Source organism: Anser anser (assembly GCF_964211835.1).
Source record: "Anser anser genome assembly, chromosome: 3".
NCBI lineage: Eukaryota > Metazoa > Chordata > Aves > Anseriformes > Anatidae > Anser > Anser anser.
This window is the reverse complement of record NC_139722.1, coordinates 79,288,362-79,307,142: the sequence shown is the minus strand read 5'-3', so window position 1 is coordinate 79,307,142 and position 18,781 is coordinate 79,288,362. Positions and strand designations below refer to the sequence as shown.

General features: G+C 44.9%; 1 protein-coding gene across 9 annotated transcripts in view; it reads right to left on the bottom strand.

Annotated features, from left to right (window-relative positions):
• The window catches only part of TSNAX (translin associated factor X), a 49,538-nt gene that overhangs the window by 15,598 nt on the left and 15,159 nt on the right, over window positions 1-18,781 (bottom strand). Inside the window, exons 1-6 of one of the 9 annotated variants that reach the window (XM_083831094.1) lie at window positions 14,848-14,920; window positions 14,218-14,283; window positions 13,178-13,333; window positions 5,107-5,214; window positions 2,388-2,502; window positions 673-803 (exon numbers count right to left, since the gene is read on the bottom strand). In XM_083831094.1, the coding sequence (XP_083687220.1) occupies window positions 673-803; window positions 2,388-2,502; window positions 5,107-5,214; window positions 13,178-13,304 (481 nt within the window). In that variant the 5' untranslated portion in view covers window positions 13,305-13,333; window positions 14,218-14,283; window positions 14,848-14,920. Of the gene's footprint in view, window positions 1-672; window positions 804-2,387; window positions 2,503-5,106; window positions 5,215-5,403; window positions 5,653-5,705; window positions 6,297-9,122; window positions 9,142-13,177; window positions 13,334-14,217; window positions 14,284-14,847; window positions 14,921-18,781 lie in introns of those variants that run through there. The other 8 variants (XM_083831097.1, XM_083831095.1, XM_083831096.1 and 5 more) reach the window with 8 other exon arrangements.

Here is an 18,781-nt window from a genome sequence, read left to right as displayed (position 1 = left end):
TTTATAGTGTGACCAAGACATCAAAGAAGCAGTTACAGATTTTACTCATATGTTGCCACAAACAAGGCAAAAGAATTTTAGGTGAGAATCAGATTCAGTAGCAAAGAAACGTCATTTGTCAGCAAAAGTGATGAAAGCACTGATACTTAATATCTCAAGGATGTTAGTAAAGACAGCATAAACTGATTTAATGCTTGTAGCACCTTGACAGAAGTGCATTCCAAGTCTTCAGAAGAAAAAACGCTAGTTAGGGATTTTAAGTTATTAACTTTATCAATTCACAGTGGAGTAATTTCGCAGGTTAGTCACACACACGCACACCCCACCCCCTCCAAGTTATAACCTTTTCAGCTCAGGTAAATGAGCATGTTGCACATACTCCTCACCAAGGAGCAGCCAGTACATTTGTTAGAACTGCTCCCAGCTTTAGTTTAGGTCAAGGTCCAAAGTTTTCCAGTTGGAACGAATTCTTGTTTAACCACAATACTAACAGGACTGTAGGACAATAGCCTCCCCAGTACCAGAGCTAACTGCAAAGATGAATCTGAGTCCTGATTTGTAACTACAGATACATGCTAAATTCAAACCTGCTGCATGAAGAGCAACCACTGTTAGGTAAAAATCTAAGTTCAGTACAAAATACAATACTTTCCCTATTTTAAAATGATTTACCTGGAGATATAGCTCTGTGGAACTGATACATGTCTTCTCCAATCAGTTCTTGTGCAACCTGCTTAATCTTTCGTCTGACAGCATCTAACTTGACTTCAGATTCATTTAGTATTTCTTCCCCGTTGGGAGCACTGCAATCATAAAGCACAAACTGAAAGAGCAGCTTTCAGAATATGACCAAACAGTTAAAAAGAAGTTACAGATTTTCATTTACTAATACTTATTCAATGACTTCAAGAAAAAAAATGAAGTGGAATAAGAAACAGTTTAACACCTATTGTAGATTCCAGAAGAAAGATTTTGCAGATCATTACTGTGAAAATAATTGACCAGCCAAACCTAGTTCCGGTAGCATAATATTTATTCCAGATAATAACTGTAACACTTGCTGAAGAGAGAACAATAAGAAACACTTGCAAAGGCTTCAAAAAAGTATTCCAGAAAATGAGCAGCATTTGCAGAAGTTCATTAACCTCTCTAAAAAACATCACCATTTTGTAATATATTACAGAGCACACCTGACATACATATGAAGTTTTAGAAAGTAATTATGACCTACGTTATTATGAAACAACTGAAATATCTGATTTACAAACAGTATATACTTGGCATGTAAGTTTAGTTTATCTGATTTCCTTTTAAATCACCTCTCCCCAAACCCCAAATAATCTATGTGGTTTATTAGCCTTGCAGTCTATTTGGGGACTACATATAGACTGGTTTCAAGGAAACGTTTAAAAGCAAACAGATTTCTGAAAGTAAAGCCACATTAATGGCTAAAAGCGAAGGAGTGGGAAATAAAAATAACAGCATGGGAAGCTTCCACTCTCCTCAAAACACAAACATCTTAAACAGGTATCTAAAATTCAGAGTAAAGGGGAATTTTGTTGTTCTTTTTGTACCAGTTCCCAGCATACCTGGCCCCTGCAGTGGGGCTATTTACAATCAAGGCTGTAGCAGTTACTAGAATTATCATAACAACTCTTCGCAGAAGACCAAGTTAAAAAGGGAGCAACTTCCTAATCCCTATTTATAACTGTTACTACTACAGTACCTATAAATAGCTGCTACTACAGCAGAAGTGTGCTGGTAAGAAAGAAAAAAAAATCCGGGAGAAGGAACAGGGAGATCTGTGATAGCAGTTACACGTAGGACAAGTAAACATTCTATACAACGGGCTATGCAAAGCTTCACATTTTCCTGTTTTCTATTTTCTCAGTGGCTTTCAACAATTGCTTGAAGGTTCACGAGGACACAAAATATACAGAAGCTCAAAACCTCACACACGAGCCTCTTAGGTTGCCGATGCAGTGAAGTAAACAACCCAGGCTGCCTCCTCTTTGCATTGATGACCTAGGCCGGGGTTGCAAAAACCAAAACAGGGAAGTAGCAGCAGAGGCAACTAACCTGAAGGGAGGGTGCACGCTCTTTTCTCCCAGCTTGCTGGAAGCTGGAAAGCTCTCATCTGCTGCTACACTCTGCTACTTTGATCCTGTTTAATACTTCAGTAAAACCAACTACAAAACCTGAAGCAGCATCTATTAATTCTCTAGCTGAAGTGTGCGTTCGTTACCTCATATCCACCCTAAAGGATGTTTATGGGAAATTAATTAAGTCTTTCTCAAGGAAACGCTGCAGCTACTCATCACAAATACAGAACACTACAAGGCAGCTTCAAGGTTTCTGTGAACACCTTCGCTCTCAGCGTGACTCACCTGGTAAACCTGTGGAGCAGAAATATCGTTCTTTTGCTTTCGATAGTTATATCACGACTGAGCTTCACAAGCCGTTCGTATTTATCATGCCTGGTGTCAAGCTCCAGCTGAAATGCTGCAGAGTCAATGATTACAGAAACAAACACGGTTAGCACAGCATGCAGTGTAGGGCAAAAGCAGAGATCCTGTGCCCCAGTAACTGCTGCGGGCCTCAGCCCCACCAGCCTTTTCCCTGGGGTGCCTTTTCCCAGCGTGGGCGGTGCTGTGGAGACCACCATTGCCCCGTGCCTGCCGGAGCTGCTGTGCGACAGCTGCCTGCACGTCTCGCGCGGCTCACCACACAGCAAAGGCACAAAATCATTTCTGAACAAAACACAGCAAGTCCCATCATGCAGGAATGTGCCGAACAGGACGCTCACAAGCACGCAGGAACCTAGCTCTGATTTCTGGCTCTTCAAAGTCTCTTTGAGGGATGGACTTGTATCTTTTGACAAATACATGGCTATCAAACTTCAGTTTTGAATAGCAAAATTCAACAGTAATACTACATCTGTTTAATAAGTCAGGTTTAAATACGCACCAACTGTGATGATGCTTTAAGTAGCCCAAAGCATTATAGTTAAAATGCTTGTTTTAACTAGTAACATCTACTCTGCAATAGTGCTGTTGAGAAAACTGACTTAGATATTCACCCAAATATAGGAAGAAAATTCAGAAAAAAAATCATTAGTAAACAAGACTCATTTTCTAAAAACCAAGAACACGCACACAAAAGCACATACACTGTAAAAAATGCACAGAATAGTAAGAAGAAAAGGTTATGTTTTATTTCAAAACTAGACTTGGCCAAAAGCCAAGTATTTTAACGTCTTTAAGAACTAGAAGTAGCAAAGCAAGATTATCTAAAGTAAGATTTCTAACTTACTGCTGTAAATTCTCTCTGCCTAACTAGAATGAAGACAAAGAGGAAAGAGAGTATGCATATCTACTTTTCTTAGTGAAAACTATGAATGATTATGTTTCACATATAACATTAACATTTTATAGGCTATTATTCCACTAAATAAACTGTTAATAGATACTTAAAAGAATTTAAACGTATCCTGCATAACTGTCTGAGGTGTTAAAGTGTCTGTGCAAGAAGATGGTAGAAAATACACTGAGGTTACTTTTTTTTTTTTTAAGGGTCTAATAAGTGACTATCCTTTAGAAAAATGTAGCAGTTCACAGACAAGCAAGTTTAGATGAAGCTGAAAACCTGTACTTCTCATTGCCTTGACAAAAAACTGGATTCTCTTTTTTTGTTGTTGTTTCTCTCCCCCATCTTCCTCTGGAACACTAGGAGAAGCCATAAATGTTCCTACCGATCTTTAAATCTTTCACATGCCTGATTGGTGTGTCTCCACCAAATTCTGAGAGTTAAGTCCACCACTGAATTATCATCAAGAAGAAATACTCCATCACTACAGGGCTTATAAGCACTAGAAGAAAAAAGCAGATCTTTGAAAAGTCAGGATAGACTGCGTCCCTTACTCTATTGTGAAATAAAACCAATCACCACTGACAGGATCTCATGGGAGAGGAGGAAAATCAGGGTTGTTTTGAATTCAAATTAATAGCAACTTCAAGAAAAACTGATACATGTGAGGGTGAAAAATTAAAGTTGAAAGCACTGTACTCAATTTAGAGTGCAAATGTATGTATGTTATTCAAGATAAAAATTCAGTCAAAGTTTATCATCCACCACGCTGACTTATACAGGGACAAAAAATAAGAAACATCTGCTTAGAGACAGCAAGGAAATTACATGGTGTTGAAGGGACCATCTATAACAGTCACCCAGCTCTTACTTCTTCACACTCCCTAGCATCATAAAAGAAAATAGGGGAGACAAGGAAAATTCTGCACTGAGATTTAATCTGTTCCCTGTGTTACATCTCCTTCCTTCATCTGTTGAGGCTTCTCATTTCTAAAGACCACCTTTCCCTTGCCAGGGCTTGTTTAATGAGAAAGTTAAACTAAATTTACAGAAAATTAAATCTGATTTAAATCCTCTGAAAACAATTTGGTTTGAGGGAAGTTTACACTTGCTTATTTAAAGAAACTGAAATATAAGCTAGTTTTAAAAAGGCACTCAAAGTGAAATAAGTGTCTACATAAAGATCTACCTGATTTTGTTGAACTAACATTCTTCAAAAGTGCATGTATAAACAGCTCACAACTCACAGAACAACGCATCCAGATTTACATTTGACAGCTTAGCCACCTCTTCACCAGAGCTAGAGGCAACAGTTAAGAGCCTTCTTGGCCTCCCCACAGGCAGCCACATCCTCTTGTCACTATGGCTGAGATTTCACACCTGTGCAGGTCTTACATTTCTCTGCCAAAGTGCCTGGGCACCTTTTGTCTGCCTGAACACTTCTGCAGTTTACTTAGCATCAGGTTCTGCACAAGCAGGGTGCGCAGCGGGAACAGGAGGTAAGATGAAAAAGGGAGCAAGTCATGAGTCAGGTGCAGCCATGCCAGATCCTGCTCTTGAGACTTAATTGCACAGAAACCAAAAGACCAAGCTCTAAATGAATGAAGCAGGAGTCCAACTAGTTTCAAATCTCCACCCCCCACACCAAGAAAGTTGGCTTATTCCAACACTAAATAGGCAATTCTTAGCAAACTCCACAACACACATTTTTATTAACTGGCTTTCCAAATTCTTACTTACATTTAAAAGATGCCATCAAAGGTGAAGATGGATTAACATTCTCTTTTTCCTCCTTTCTTTGACCATGTTGGAAATTGTCATGCTTTCGTTTTCTGAACCCACCCGATCCTATTAACAGAAGAAAAAGAAAAGAATTAAAATAGTTTTGGCAGAACATAAATAACCTCAGATCATCGATGATTCTATCCATATTTCACAGACAGAATGAGGTAACCCCTATTGACAGTCGATGTCATCTTCACATTATCATGCTACTTGTTCCAGCACATTCCTAGTGAAAACTAGGAAAACTCCTACCAATTTCAATGGATGAGCACACTAGGATCCCAACTCCTTTCTTCATATAGTGTTCATGGCCTTTTATGTTTCCTTTCTGTAACGGAACAGCTGCGTGGAAATTCTTGCGTGAACAAGGGCCTACAGGATTACACACCTTTGTTTTTTTTTTAAAAAAAAAGGTATTTTAGATACTGAACTTAACAAAAATCATTAAAATCACTATAGGTAGCAGTAATTTATTGTACAATAACTGACTGTAATTTATGTTAATGGTCCTCAGTAAGCAGCAAGGTACTGAAGGAATATATGAAGTAGACTACCATTATCCAGATATCCAGGCTCTTATCTCCTGTGGTGTAGCATTTTAGGTCCTTACGCTCTGCCCATTTAGAAGTTTCTTCTCTTTCCGCCCAGCTACAGCTGTTCTCTTTGACTGGCCTTACATGCTCCTGCCTCAGTGTCCCCTTTCAACCCCTCACTAACAACCCGCCTCTAGGGGACTGCCCGTTACTACTGACAGGAGCTTTGTGCTGTTTCCTCCTTTGGTCACTCCTTCACATTTTAACCCTCCCTCCCTCGCTGTAACCGTGACAGCTGTAACCTGTGCTCCCAGCAGAGGCCAAAATCTGGCCAACTCCTGCATACCACCACACCGTTTTGAATACGTGGAGTTCTCCTCGTTTCCTTGAAAGGAAACCAAGAGGAAGCTACTCGACAGTTACACAAAGTAACCCGTTACCCTCCTTGCCGCTCATCCCGGCCCCGCCGCCACCGCCGCGCAGGCCGCGTCCCCCGGCCGCCCGCCCTAACGCCCCGCGAGGACCCCGCCGCGCCGCCCCGAAGGCCCCGCGGAGAGGCGTCCCCGCCAGTGCCTGATCGAAAGGCTCCCGGGGCATGATGGGAGTTGTAGTGCCGGGGGGGGGGGGAACTCCTGAGGCAGCAGTGCCCGGGGTGCCCTCACGGCGGGGCGCGGCCTGCCCCGGAGCGACGTGCTGGGGGAGTAAATGATAAGAGGATAGAAAGGAGTGAGGAGTTAGGGTAGGGAAGAAAAAAAAAAAAAAAAGAAGAAAAGAAAAAAAAAAAAGCAGTGAAATACCTCAGGACAAACCAACAAGGTTTTCCCAGACACTTAGGGTTACGCTGAGAGGTTGCACAAGGGCTGCATATGGCTGTGCTCCACATTCAAGGTCAATAACAGATTTCATATGGGAAAAAATAAAATAAAAAAATAAAAAACAGGAACTTCTTCATTCACTTTACCCCTGAGGTGTGCTGCTCTGGGCAGGGAGCTGCATTACCACCACTGCCACCCGATATCCTGCAGTGAGGCGCTTGCTCTGCCGCAGTACTGTCAGCAGGGGCCACCTGGAAATGATGCCCAAACTGAAGGAGAATGAATCTGTCCTCCTCTAGGAAAGCCCGAACCTGATACCAGCTCAGCTGGACGCTGTCCAGGGCAAACACAGCCAGCTGAGGGTCTGCATAGCTTTAGAGAGAAATGCTGTCCTCGTGATGCCCCCCCCCCCCCCCCAATTAAATAACCAGCTGGAGGATGTCTCTTTAAGTCACTGCTAAAGCAGTAACACTACGGACAGTCCAAGCTGGAATTATCTCCACATATCCTTTTGTTTTTAGCTCGTGACATGGTGTACCCTTAGAGCAAGACTGTGGGGTTGCCTTGGAGATGGAGGGCTTAAGCCATAACGCTCTCTGTCATACTGAAACATTCACATTGGGCGATCCAACCGTGAGCGCTTTTGACAAACCATCGAGTGAAGTGACAAAAAGCTTACGAAACTGTCACAGGGGAATTGCATAAACTGGGGTCAGATGTTCGGTCTGAGACTGTTACATGACCGAGGATGTTTGCAGCTGGCTGACGAAAGGAAGCGGGAGGTCAGCTGCTCTGCAGTTGTTATAACAACAACCTGTTATGTCTCTTAGGCAACAGAGATGCCCACAGTCTTTTGGCAGGATGGATCGGGAGGATGATTTCCTCTTTTCCTGGAATAATGTTTGAAAACAGCAAATGCTTCTCACTCGGTTGGATTTGGGAATTCTCTTGGAAGCCGCAGGACCCTGCCGAGTGCTAATAGAGCACCGTGCAGCCTGTGAGCGGAGCAGCAGATTTTGGGAATGCACCGCAGAGGCAGCTGACGTGTAGATGTGTGTGACAGAGAGGGCTGAGAGATCCTACAGGTCTGCTGCACCATCCAGCTGGTAAACAGAGAGAGAGACCCGACTGTGCATTGCCTTTCATCCTAATGTTTAGTTTATGTCTTCCAAGGGAAAACTGGCAAGTGACGGGCTATGAATAATGTACCTATGGGGAAAGTTTGTTTCTAAACATGAACAGTTAGTGCCTGGCTTATGTCTGGGTGGGTGTGCTGGCGATTTCATAAAGATTTCATTCTACTGAGGCAGCCACATGAAAGAATTGCTTTGGAGGAATTCGAGGTGAGACTATCTTTATCCTGCATCTACATCAACACCAACACCCTTAATGCAGTAAAAGTGAAGCGCAGAGACTAACCTTTCTCCCCCATCTCTCCCATTCCCCTTTCTGTGCATGAGCTCCCTGCAAATTACAACTGAAGCGATACGATCCTTCACATCTCCAGCTGCTTCAGTTAGGCAGGGGAATTGACAACTCATTGAGACTCTGGGCTTTTCTACCACAGTGACAGGACACAAAAAATGTGTGGGCTAAAGCACAGGTTTGTTGTAGTCTAGGAGAAGATGCTGATGGAGTAAGAGTGCAAACAAAAGAAAAACAAAACAGTTGCCTTCAGCTCTGGGAGTCACAAAATGGAGGTCACCTAAGCAAGAAAGTCTGAAGGTACAGTCCTCATCAAAAACGGCAAATCCAATCACATCACAGCAGAATCTGCATGCTATTTGGCATATACATAGGTCTCTATGACCTAGGTACCCCATGTTCCTCACGCTCAGTAATATGGCTAGCATAACCAACAGGACTTTATGAGGTGACTGGCTGTTATCTGTTAGCATGGTGATCACATAGACCACTCCCTTTCTTTCCCTGCCTTTTTGGAATTGTGACAAGAACATTTGCCCACCCGTGTTGTCACCAGGATGTGCAGACACCCGTTGTAGAACAGGAAAGCCTCCTGTCAGCATTGTGACAAGGAAGGTTGCCCACCAGCCTTGTGAAAGCCCAGGCGCTAGGTCAGCAGGATGTGATACAGACGTTATGGGACAGGGAAGCCTAACAGCACACCAGATACTGCCCAAAAAATCAAGCAGCTGAAAGTCCAGTGTGGGACTTGGACCAGAACTGCTGCTGGCTGACAAAACCCGTCTTCCCCTGCTGGCTGGGGATGCCTCCACCGTCATCGCCTTCCTCTGAGGACTGAGTGACTGATGTGCTTTTAGGTGTATGCCAAGTCTAGATCATGATTATTGTATCATGTGTTGATTATTAAGAATTTGACCCAAACTGCAGAGGGCCCCAGTGACTGAAAAGCCTAGGTGACTAAACATTCTGGATAAGGAAACTATGCTAATTTACTAAAAATTCTGTGTAATAAGAAATTACCCTGCCTGCTAAAGGTTCTCAATAACAATAAGCTATGCTGTTTGCTAATTTTTTTCTGTGATAATAGAGCTCTAATTATAGCCATAGCCCTGTGGCCAGTCCCCATTCTAACCAGCAACCCTAAAAGAACCTGTCTGTCCCCACAGCATCATGCGACAGTCTCTGATCTGAGCCTTACCCATCTTGAGGAGCTTCAGATGCTTTTCAATATCCTCAGTACCCCTCAGATAAGCAGTGCCAAATGCATATTCTCCTTCATTCTCTTGGTTCTCTCCAGTGCTGGAGGTTTGAGGTAATGGTTCTTAGCAAAAGAGCTAATCTGGTCCATCTGCAGTTAACCCTCCATATGAAGGAGACTGAGAATGGTGTTTGTGTCTACATCTGAGAGAGGCAAAATATTACATTACATATGGAAAACCCTCTTTCACGCCAATGTAAATCAGAAATAATTCCGTCTAAATTGGGTACCACTGAGATGACTATCAGGTCTTGAGAATTCCCAATGTACAGAATATTTTATGCTCTATTTTATGCTGCGGTATAGGTAGGGCTAAAAAGCACAGCAAGGCTCAGGTAGTTAGAGAAATGCTTTCCTAACAATTCCCACCAAAATATTCTGTTAAAAAGCAGTTAAGGTTGCTGCAGGGCAAAACACACCCACACAAGAAATGACAGGTTAGGGGAACCTTCTTCCCATAAGTTACTGTGCACGCCTCGTATTAACCACTCCCAGTGACAGACTCCAAACCCCAACAAGAAGCTTCCCTTGTTCTGCGGGATAAAGAAACAAACGAAACGAAACAAAACGAAATACCCATCCCTCCTACACATGCAGTGCAAAACCCTCCGGCTTCTGCAGCACTCACATTAGTGGCTGGTGCATTTGTAGTGGCTATGGCAATTTTGGGAGAAAACTGGGTATTAACAAGTACCCCCTGAGCATGCACTCTGCTGGTACTGCTGGTCTCAGGGGCCTTCATGGACATTGTCAGGCTCTTTTCTCCATATCTGATTCACCACTCCACTTAGTAGACCTGTTCCCCAAGGCAGAGATGAAGAATCATCTGTTGCTTTTTATTAGGTTAGATGATGAGATACTTGATATGTTTACACTGAAGTAAATCTGGTTGCCTTGCAGCAAAAAAGTAGCTACATCTGCACCAGCTATGTGTATTGGACTTCTTCTGGATGATTTATTCGCAGCTGGGGCCAGAGAATTTTTATGCTAATGGAGTTTGCACTGAAGAAGTCTTGTGTGCACACCTTTGTTCCTCAGTGTGCTGGTGGTCTTCCATCTATCTTCCCATACAACCTTATTTCTTCCTGCACCTAGCCACTACTTTCATCTAAGTCTCTTCTGCTCCATAGGGTCATGGTGACCAGTGCTGGCCAGGTTTCACCTCATCGTTCAAATGGTAATACAGAGCTCTGCCTTTTTGTACCCAGATGCTCTAGGAACAATGCCTTGGTATCGCACTAGCAGACTTTATCTGCAGCCTCTGTGCCATAGAGGGCTTATGAGCCTTCTCATACTCTGAGGGATGTGTTGGTCCAGGTTCAGAAACTAGAATCTTTATGTTGGGCCTCAGTGCCTTCTCTTTCCATACAGAGCTGCATCGAGACAAAAAATTAAAGGCAAACAGATGAAGTACAGTAGCACTCAATTGAAAATGAGCTGGAGAGGACTTGGTCAAGAAGTATTAGTCTCAGAATGTAACTTCATGTCATGGGTGATGACCCTGAAAATCCTGAGGATGGTAAGGCTGAAAACCTCCTTACTGAAGCTACCATACACACGCCAATGCTGTGACCTGGTCACAGCCTGTTTCTTGACCACGTCTCCAAAATTTCTCCCTGTTTTCCCTGGCCACTGTGCCATGTGGTCAGCTCCAACCGGATAACTGGAATTATAATGAAATTGTGTTCATTACAAGACTGAACACCTTGTTGTTCTGTCACAGTGCAAAGGCCACAAACAGGAAACTAACAAAGGTATGATATGTGCATTTACAGCCTCATCTCCAAAATGACAGCATGAAGTTTTCGTGTTCCTGTCCTCCAGGAAAATCTATTTATATCAACAAATCCTGGAGAATCAGCATTTCTTTAAAAAACTGCAATAAGTGAAACATGAATCCTAACATCTTTCTAATGCTAAATGCCTTCGTTAATAGTTTCTAACTTCACTGTGAGCTGTGTAAGGGTAATACACAACACTGAGTGATCTTGGAGCAGGGGGCTTTTCAGGATACGTATACACGACATACATATCTCTGTTCACTGCTCTAAGGGTATGAGATCGAAACGTGTGGAATCTTTCCTCTGTTTCCATAAAAATAACACTTCCCTGTCACCCGACACTATGGGGACAGGCAGGTTCTTTAGGGATCCTGGGTAGAATGAGGACACCACCGAGTTATGGCTATAATTAGAGCTTTAGTATCACATGGAATTTTTAGCGATCAGCGTAGCTTATTGTTACCTAGAATTTTTAGCACTCAGTGTAGCTTTATTTTTACCTAGGTTTTTTTCATCACCTGGACCCTCTGCAGATCAGGTTGAATTCTTAATAATCAGCACGTGAAGCAATAATTATGATCTAGACTCAGAATGCACATAAAAGCACACAGGTCACTCACTCAGTCCCCCAAGAAAGCAGGCAACAGCAGAGGTCCCTCTGACCACGGGGGGATCACAGGCTTTGCCATCCAACTGCAGTTCTCATGCAAGTCCTGCTTGGGACTTGCAGACACTTTGATTTTACGGGCAATATCTCATGTGCTGTTTCTCTTCCATACTTCATGATGGGGGTTAGACCATCCTGGTCACTCTGCGCCAGGAGCTTTCACGGCACTGGTGGGCAAATGTGCTTTTCACGGTGCTGAAAAGGGGGAAGGAAGGCAGGCGATATGTGATCAGCCCATATGTAGATAATTGCTTTTTGCTTTATAAAATAGCATTGGTTATGCTTCCCATATTACCAGGCATCAGGAGCAGGGGTTCTGTCACAAGCCCATATGGAAGTCATCAGCACCAATGCAAAGCTTCCCTGTAAGCACTTTTGAGCCACCGTCATTAAAAATACATTACATATACACCTGTACGAGTTGAAGTCTTGGAAGACCCCAGAAACCAAAGTGCTTTCCGTGGGGATGCCTGCGGGGGACAGTGATCATAAAGCAGCCAGAGAGCTTAAGGAATGCAGAGATTTCAGAGCCTGTATGATTACCCACAGCTGTACAAACAGTACAGTGGAGAAAACAGATTGACCTTGGCCATGTTTTGAGAGTGCCAGATAGCCAGGTCCTTAAACAAGCCCTGTTGCAACATGAAGAGGAAAGAAGAGACAGTGACCCTGAGGAAGGCCAGGAAACACGGTAATGACTAAAGCAGCAAAACTGCAAGTCAGCAACGTGAACACCTTTGAAGGACTGGTCTGGGATAGAACTGGCTGGTGATGACACACATCTGCCTTGTGTACCTGGCAGTGCAAGAGGTGGATTAGACTGGGTATATGACTGCAATATCTTAGGTACAAGCATCCTTCAAAGCACAAATTATTATGCTTTAACAGTCCCATAAATAGCCACGGCAGTGAAAATTTAGCCTGTTTTCAGGAAGTTTGAGACAGCATTTGACAGGCAGAGATTGTTTTAGTTTATTTCTAAATCCACAGGGCCATAGATGTCCTTTCCCAGCTTTCCAGATTTGTGCCTCTGTCCTAGTGTGGAGGGAACACTGCGAGGCCCCGTTTAGCAAATAACTGCAATGCTCATGTCTCTGACCTCCCCTTCACCCTTGCAAATAGATGTTTCCTTTGCTGTTTGCTCACATGACTGGGGCACACACCCTCCAACACCAGGATCACTTGCAAAAGTGCAAACACAATCACTAGGATGGCCTCATCCGCATCCCCTCTCTTATCTTGGGCTGAGCCCCACTAGGGCTGTTAAGTTAGATTCTTAACCGCAGGGAATCTCTCCCCCCATGCTGGATGAAATACTGTTTATCAGCTGCCTGGTAGAGAGACCATTGGATGTTAGACCCATGAACCGCAGAGGCCTGATGCAGGAGGAAAGCTAGAAATAAGCTTACTGCAGAACCTCCCGTAACGCGGAGCTGGCTGTGGAGACGATCCTAAAAATACTAGTGGGAGACAGCGTGAGGACTGAAGAAAACCTTATCTTTGCTAAGCTGGAAAACTGAACATTACACAATAATTGTTCTTCTCACCTGATAAATTCTGCCCTTGCAATGTGCAAATCCTCAGGGATACAGGTTCACTGCCATGTAGCATGTTGCTTGCTGGGGAATAAAGGAGAGATGTTTGGAAGATTGTGAAGATCTCTGTGAAGAACATCACTGTAGTTCAGAAATAAGAAGAGTTCCCTAAAAAAGAAAAAGATGGCAGAATGAAAAGGGAAATGAATCAGGAGATGAAGGTCACTATTCTGTCTTAGTCACTGGTGGGGGATTCCCCATCCAGCATAGGGACTATAAAAGTGCTTCCCTGTTGAAGCTTCACCCAAACAGCTACTGCTGGCTTGGCAGGGAGAGCATCCCTCTGAGGAAAACTAACTCTTATGTTCCCCTGACACTGCAGCACCGCAGCTCTCAAAGAACCTGCGTGACTTGAAGGAAAAATATTGTTTCTACCCTGGCCATTTTGCTCCCCTCCTTCAAACACTACTTTTATACTCGACAGTCAGCCAAGAAACTCTTTGCAAATTTTACAACCTGTTCTTCCCAGAGCCTGAGGGCATAAGGCATTCACACAGTGCACAACCTGGGAACTAAAGTATAAAATACGCACATAAAGGACATATAAAGCCTGTACAGAAGGTCCTGAATAAGGTCAGTGAAACCACTTACACTTTCAGGGGCAAGAACTCACCTAACTGATAAATAAAGCATTAAAAATAGACCATGTTAAAAGCTAATGAAAGCACAAGAAAGCACAGCATATTATCTAGATCTGTCACACAAAAATTCTGTATCTGATTTATGAACGTACGGAACACGTCCTCACAAGATACCTGCCAACTGCATATTGAGACCTTTACAACAAATTCAGAGGAATGAGTAATTACAAATTGCATGTTACGAGTAGCTGGGAAATAGGATAAGATGCAAGATGGGTCTTTCAAAACCAGATGATGCCAAACTAAGCAATCTTTCTTAGATGTGATAAGCCAATCTCTTTGGCAAAGGAAGCATAGTAGATCTCACCTATTGGGATTCAGTAAAACATTTGATTCAGTGCCACTACTTACCTAATTAAAAGGCAAACTGGAGAAGCTGGAGGTTAGTAGGCAAATCATGAAGTGGTGAGGAACTGCCTGAAGGGAAAAAGATAAGTAATGTTGGAAAGGTCCCGTGCTGGAATCAGGGGGTTCCACTAAGAGCAGTCTTAGGGATTTTAATATTTTTACTCATGATTTAGATACAACAAAATAAAAATAAATAAATAAAAATAAATAAATAAAAATAAATAACTAAATCAACTAGGAGTCTTGTGAAACCTGACTGATGTGTGATGAAATCTGTCAACAGCAGAAAGTTGGAGGGTGTTGCCAGTACTCAAGAAGTTATGGCTATCACAGGGAGAGATCCCTGAGTGCTGAAGTTATGCAAATAGAGTGAAATGCTGTAGTAAAACTCATATGTGAGAGAACTAAGAACAAGAATTTGTGCAACAAACAGGACTTGAAATGACTGAAGAGCTGAATTCGAATCCAGAAGATAACCTGATGATAGCATGATGACTGTGAGCTTGCAGAGTAAGACTGCCATTTAAAAAAAAACAGGCACTGGAGATACTTCCAGTGAGATACTTGTGAGAAGCTGGAAGAATTTCAGGAAAGCAAAGGAAGAGAGAGCTTATGATTTCTCTTCATAAATACCTTGGGGAGGCAGGGAGGGAAATGACAGACTATTCAACTTGAAGGACGGTCTGACACAAAACACCTGAGTACAAACTGGCCATCAACAGACAGAGTCCTGAAATGTGAGGAAAGTTCCTAGTTATCCGAGGCATGAAGAAACAGGTTTCGCACACAGGAAGACAGCAGCACAAAAATGTTACCGATCCTCAGTATGAGGCGCAGCTAGTTCCTGAGGCACCTGTACCTCATGGTTGCCTGAAGTGACTGAGGGCCACCGGGCTCAGAGGCTGGAGGGCTCCACTCCCACCTCTGTCTCCTGCTCCTGTCCTCAGAGCGGCCACAGATGGTGTCCCAGTGAGGTGAGGCGTTCCTGGACTTTGATCTTACACAAGCAGGTGCCTCACTGGTTGCACAGACGATGAGGCAAATCTTTGAACCGCTGTCTCCCAGCCCTCGAGGAAGGTCGCTCCCTTTTCTCACAATGCCGTGCAAAACACAAAACTCTCCTCTGTTTCTCCTGCTGCCCCGGGCATTGCTTAACACTTGCCAGTTTTCCAAAGCCGCTCTTCATTTTGATCTTCAGCGGTAGTTAAATGGCTCATTTCTCCAGCCCAGGTGTGTCCTCTGCCAAGCAGGAGGGAACAACCGGGCCGCAGCACGCCTCGCCCCCAGCTGCAGTGGCACAAGGGTTTTGGGGACACAGCAAGCAGCAGGCCTGGCTGAAACACACCTAGTGCTTTTGCCAGGAAAATGCAGGCAGACACGCAGGGAGAGGAAGAGGGGGAGGAGTAGAACTACTACAGGTTATACGTGCTGTGGCTACACATTCGTGGTGGGCCAGTCACCACCATGAGAAAGGAACATGTATTTTGATCAGTTTAATGTACAGTCTTTTCCACACCTGGATACTTTAAAAATAATACATTGGCCATGGTGGGCAGCCAGGTGCTAATACACATCACAGAGCACTCTTCCATATTTACGAACCCCAAAGCCTGTGCTTGGAAGAAGGGGCAGGGGGGAGCATGGCTCCTGTCACAGGACTGTGAGCGCTGCCAATTGTGCCCACACAGCCGGAGGACCTCAGACCTCCGAAGGCATCGGTCACCTCCTGAGGGCTGGCTTTGTCCCTGTGCTAGCAGAGGTGTGCTCTTCCACCTCCACCGCTTCAACATGGAGCTGGCTCCCCTCAGGCTTGAGGATGACCACAGCAAAACGCCCCTTGTCACCTTGGCACTGACAGCCACACCAGGTTACTGAACCGCCCGCTGTTTTCCTTCAGCACAGTTCTGGCCTTGCAGCAGCTGGAGCATCTCCAAAGCCTCTCTGAAGCCACCCCCTTCGCTCTCCCTGCTCCTTGGCTGCCGCTTTCTGCGGTCAGTGGAAGGAGTGGGCAGCTGCAGGGCATTCCCCCGCCCCGCTGAGAGCAGCCACTGCCGGGAAAGTAAAAGCACACCTTTGCTTCAAGGAGTTGTGCTGAATTTTTTTGTCCGCGGCTTGCTTGGATGTAAGCTCTGTTGGCGTGGAGGAGGCCCTGGGCCTGGGGCCCTCAGTGGGCTTTGAGACCTGGTGGGTCTTCACAGGGAGCATTCACAAGGGACAGACCGAGAGCAAGGGGATGTAGGGCAGGGCTGTATTTTAAATTCTCTGTCAGCAGAGTACAATCCTGGCCTGAGCCTGGGCCTCCTCAAAACATTCTGATACCCATATATATGGTGACGGCACTCAGAGGTAAACCTGTTTCTGGGCAGAGGGGACACACAATTGTGCCAATAAATAGTTCAGAAGTCTATTTTTAGAGCAGAAGTCCAGCACGCAGGGAGAAAAGGTGCTATTTATCACACTCCTTTAGATGTTAGTCCTGATGTCCTAGTCTGGCTGACCTTTCGCTACCGTAAAATCTCCGAGGGCTATTTTCGTCCCAGTGTTAATCAACATAGCTTCGGGGTTGGCATCACGGGAGGTTCTTATCTCACGGGGACTGTCCCAGCACAACCTTCCTCCCGAATGCACCTCTGGGCTGGAGACAACAGGATCTCCTCTGCATGCTGACTTCTGCTGGCTGCGGCTCTACCCCAGAGGAATCCTGAGCTCAGCATTCAGGGTGTCCCTCGTCCCCTCTGTATCTTCCCTCTGCCTCCCTCTCTGCAGCTGGACTTGTCCCTGGAGGCTGCTCTTCTGCTGCGATAGAGAGGGAGGGGGGTGCCTGCAGAAAGCAACTTATCCCTCCTCATGTCTGAACTGCAGCGCTCTCTCAGAGAGCACCCAGGATGCCCGTGCTCCTGACGCTGATGCTTCATTTAGACACCCGACATGAGGTGGGAGCAAGTCCATGCCCTTCTGCTTCTCAGGCACTGCATTTCACAAGCAGAAGCACTGCATGTTCTCCTCCTGCCTGTCGTTCTTGGCTGTTACGTGCTAGGTAGGATGTTAGATAATGTACGTCCTCCCACGTTCTGGCAGAGCTCCATCCCCAACTGGCATAAACAACGACTTTCATCTTGCTGCACTAGATATTCAGCATCACTTAGGGTAAAGGATGCACGTTTTCATATCTGGCTGTGATCAATAAACAGTTCCTAACTATTAGAGCAACTGCCTGCAACATCTAGGGGTTGAATTCTGTTGTGTAATGCCTGTTGAAATGGCTATCTTTTGTAATCAATAGCCGAAGAGTCTTTCTCAGGAAGATTTGCATTACCTGATCAGCAGCAACTTTAGTCCAAGGCAACTTGATGAAAGGGACAGTTAATCCCAAAGAGCCAAGTAATAGGAACATGTCCTCTCTGTGGGGCATCATTCAGCTGCACGCACACAGCTGGGCAGAGCTGGTACAGCTGAAGCTGGTAGTTAGCCAGAGGGTTTTGGGTTTTCTTTTCTTTTGTTTTTACTAAGAAAAACATTCACAGTTGTTCCACCGGAAAAGAACAAGTAATCTGCCCACATGGAATAAATGCAGTTGTCCTTGTTTCCTCTGTGCTTACTTTCACCTTCTGCTAATGTGATTTGGGTGACAAGATTTTTCCAAATGCCAAGTTAAGCTAAACAGCAGTTTGGTGCAACAGATAAAGAAGGAAAATGAGTATCTGGCAGGCTTTTGACAAATGACTAATGTGTGCATAGGGCAGATTCCGAAACGCATAACCCTTGCAGTGTTGTAGAAAAGCAGGCAAAGGAGCTTAACCCATGCACACAGGTCGAGTCCTGCCGCAGCGGGGGCTCTGCGCTTCACTTCCTACTCTGGCTGACTTTTGGCACTCCAAGGATAAAAGGTCAGGGCTGGGGCTGGCTCACGCCACTCATGGGAAAACACAAATGGCTGAGGGGAAGCAGGGAGCTGGAAGAAGACCTTGGCACATCGGGGATGCTGTCCCCAATCGGAGGAGGGGTGGGAGCAGGGACAGTAGCTGCTACCCTCCCATCCCAGCGTCTCTCTTGCAGCATTGCTACCCAGCCTGCTTCCCAAGCTCTGGTGTAGCTACAATCTGTAGCAAAGCCATCATCGTTTTTCAGATGCTTCCTTCACCGACAGTGAGAGCCAAACTTGACTTGTGGTAACAATCCCTGTGCCTTGGCATCTCAGTGCCCAGAAGAAGCTCCATTCTTCCTTGTGAAATGAAGACAGCGTTTTCACCTTTCTACTAGGCTTAGCAAACCCACAGCACAGCAGAGCAGACCCACAGCAGAGCAGATCCACCCATAGCTAAGACCCACAAAGAGGGCACTGGTGGGTCTGAGCACAGGGCTGGGCGCCCAGCATGCCACCAGCCTGTCCACTGGCAGGTCACCTTGCACGCCCCTCGCGAGGCCACCTGAGCACTTGTGGAAACCAAAGCACGGGGCTGGGAACTTGTGTAGCTGAGAGGGATTAGAGCTGCTGTGCCCTACGTGCTGTAAGTTTCCACTGCTTACGTGCTCGGAGGGAGCGAGTTCCTCCTGCCGAGCATGTGAC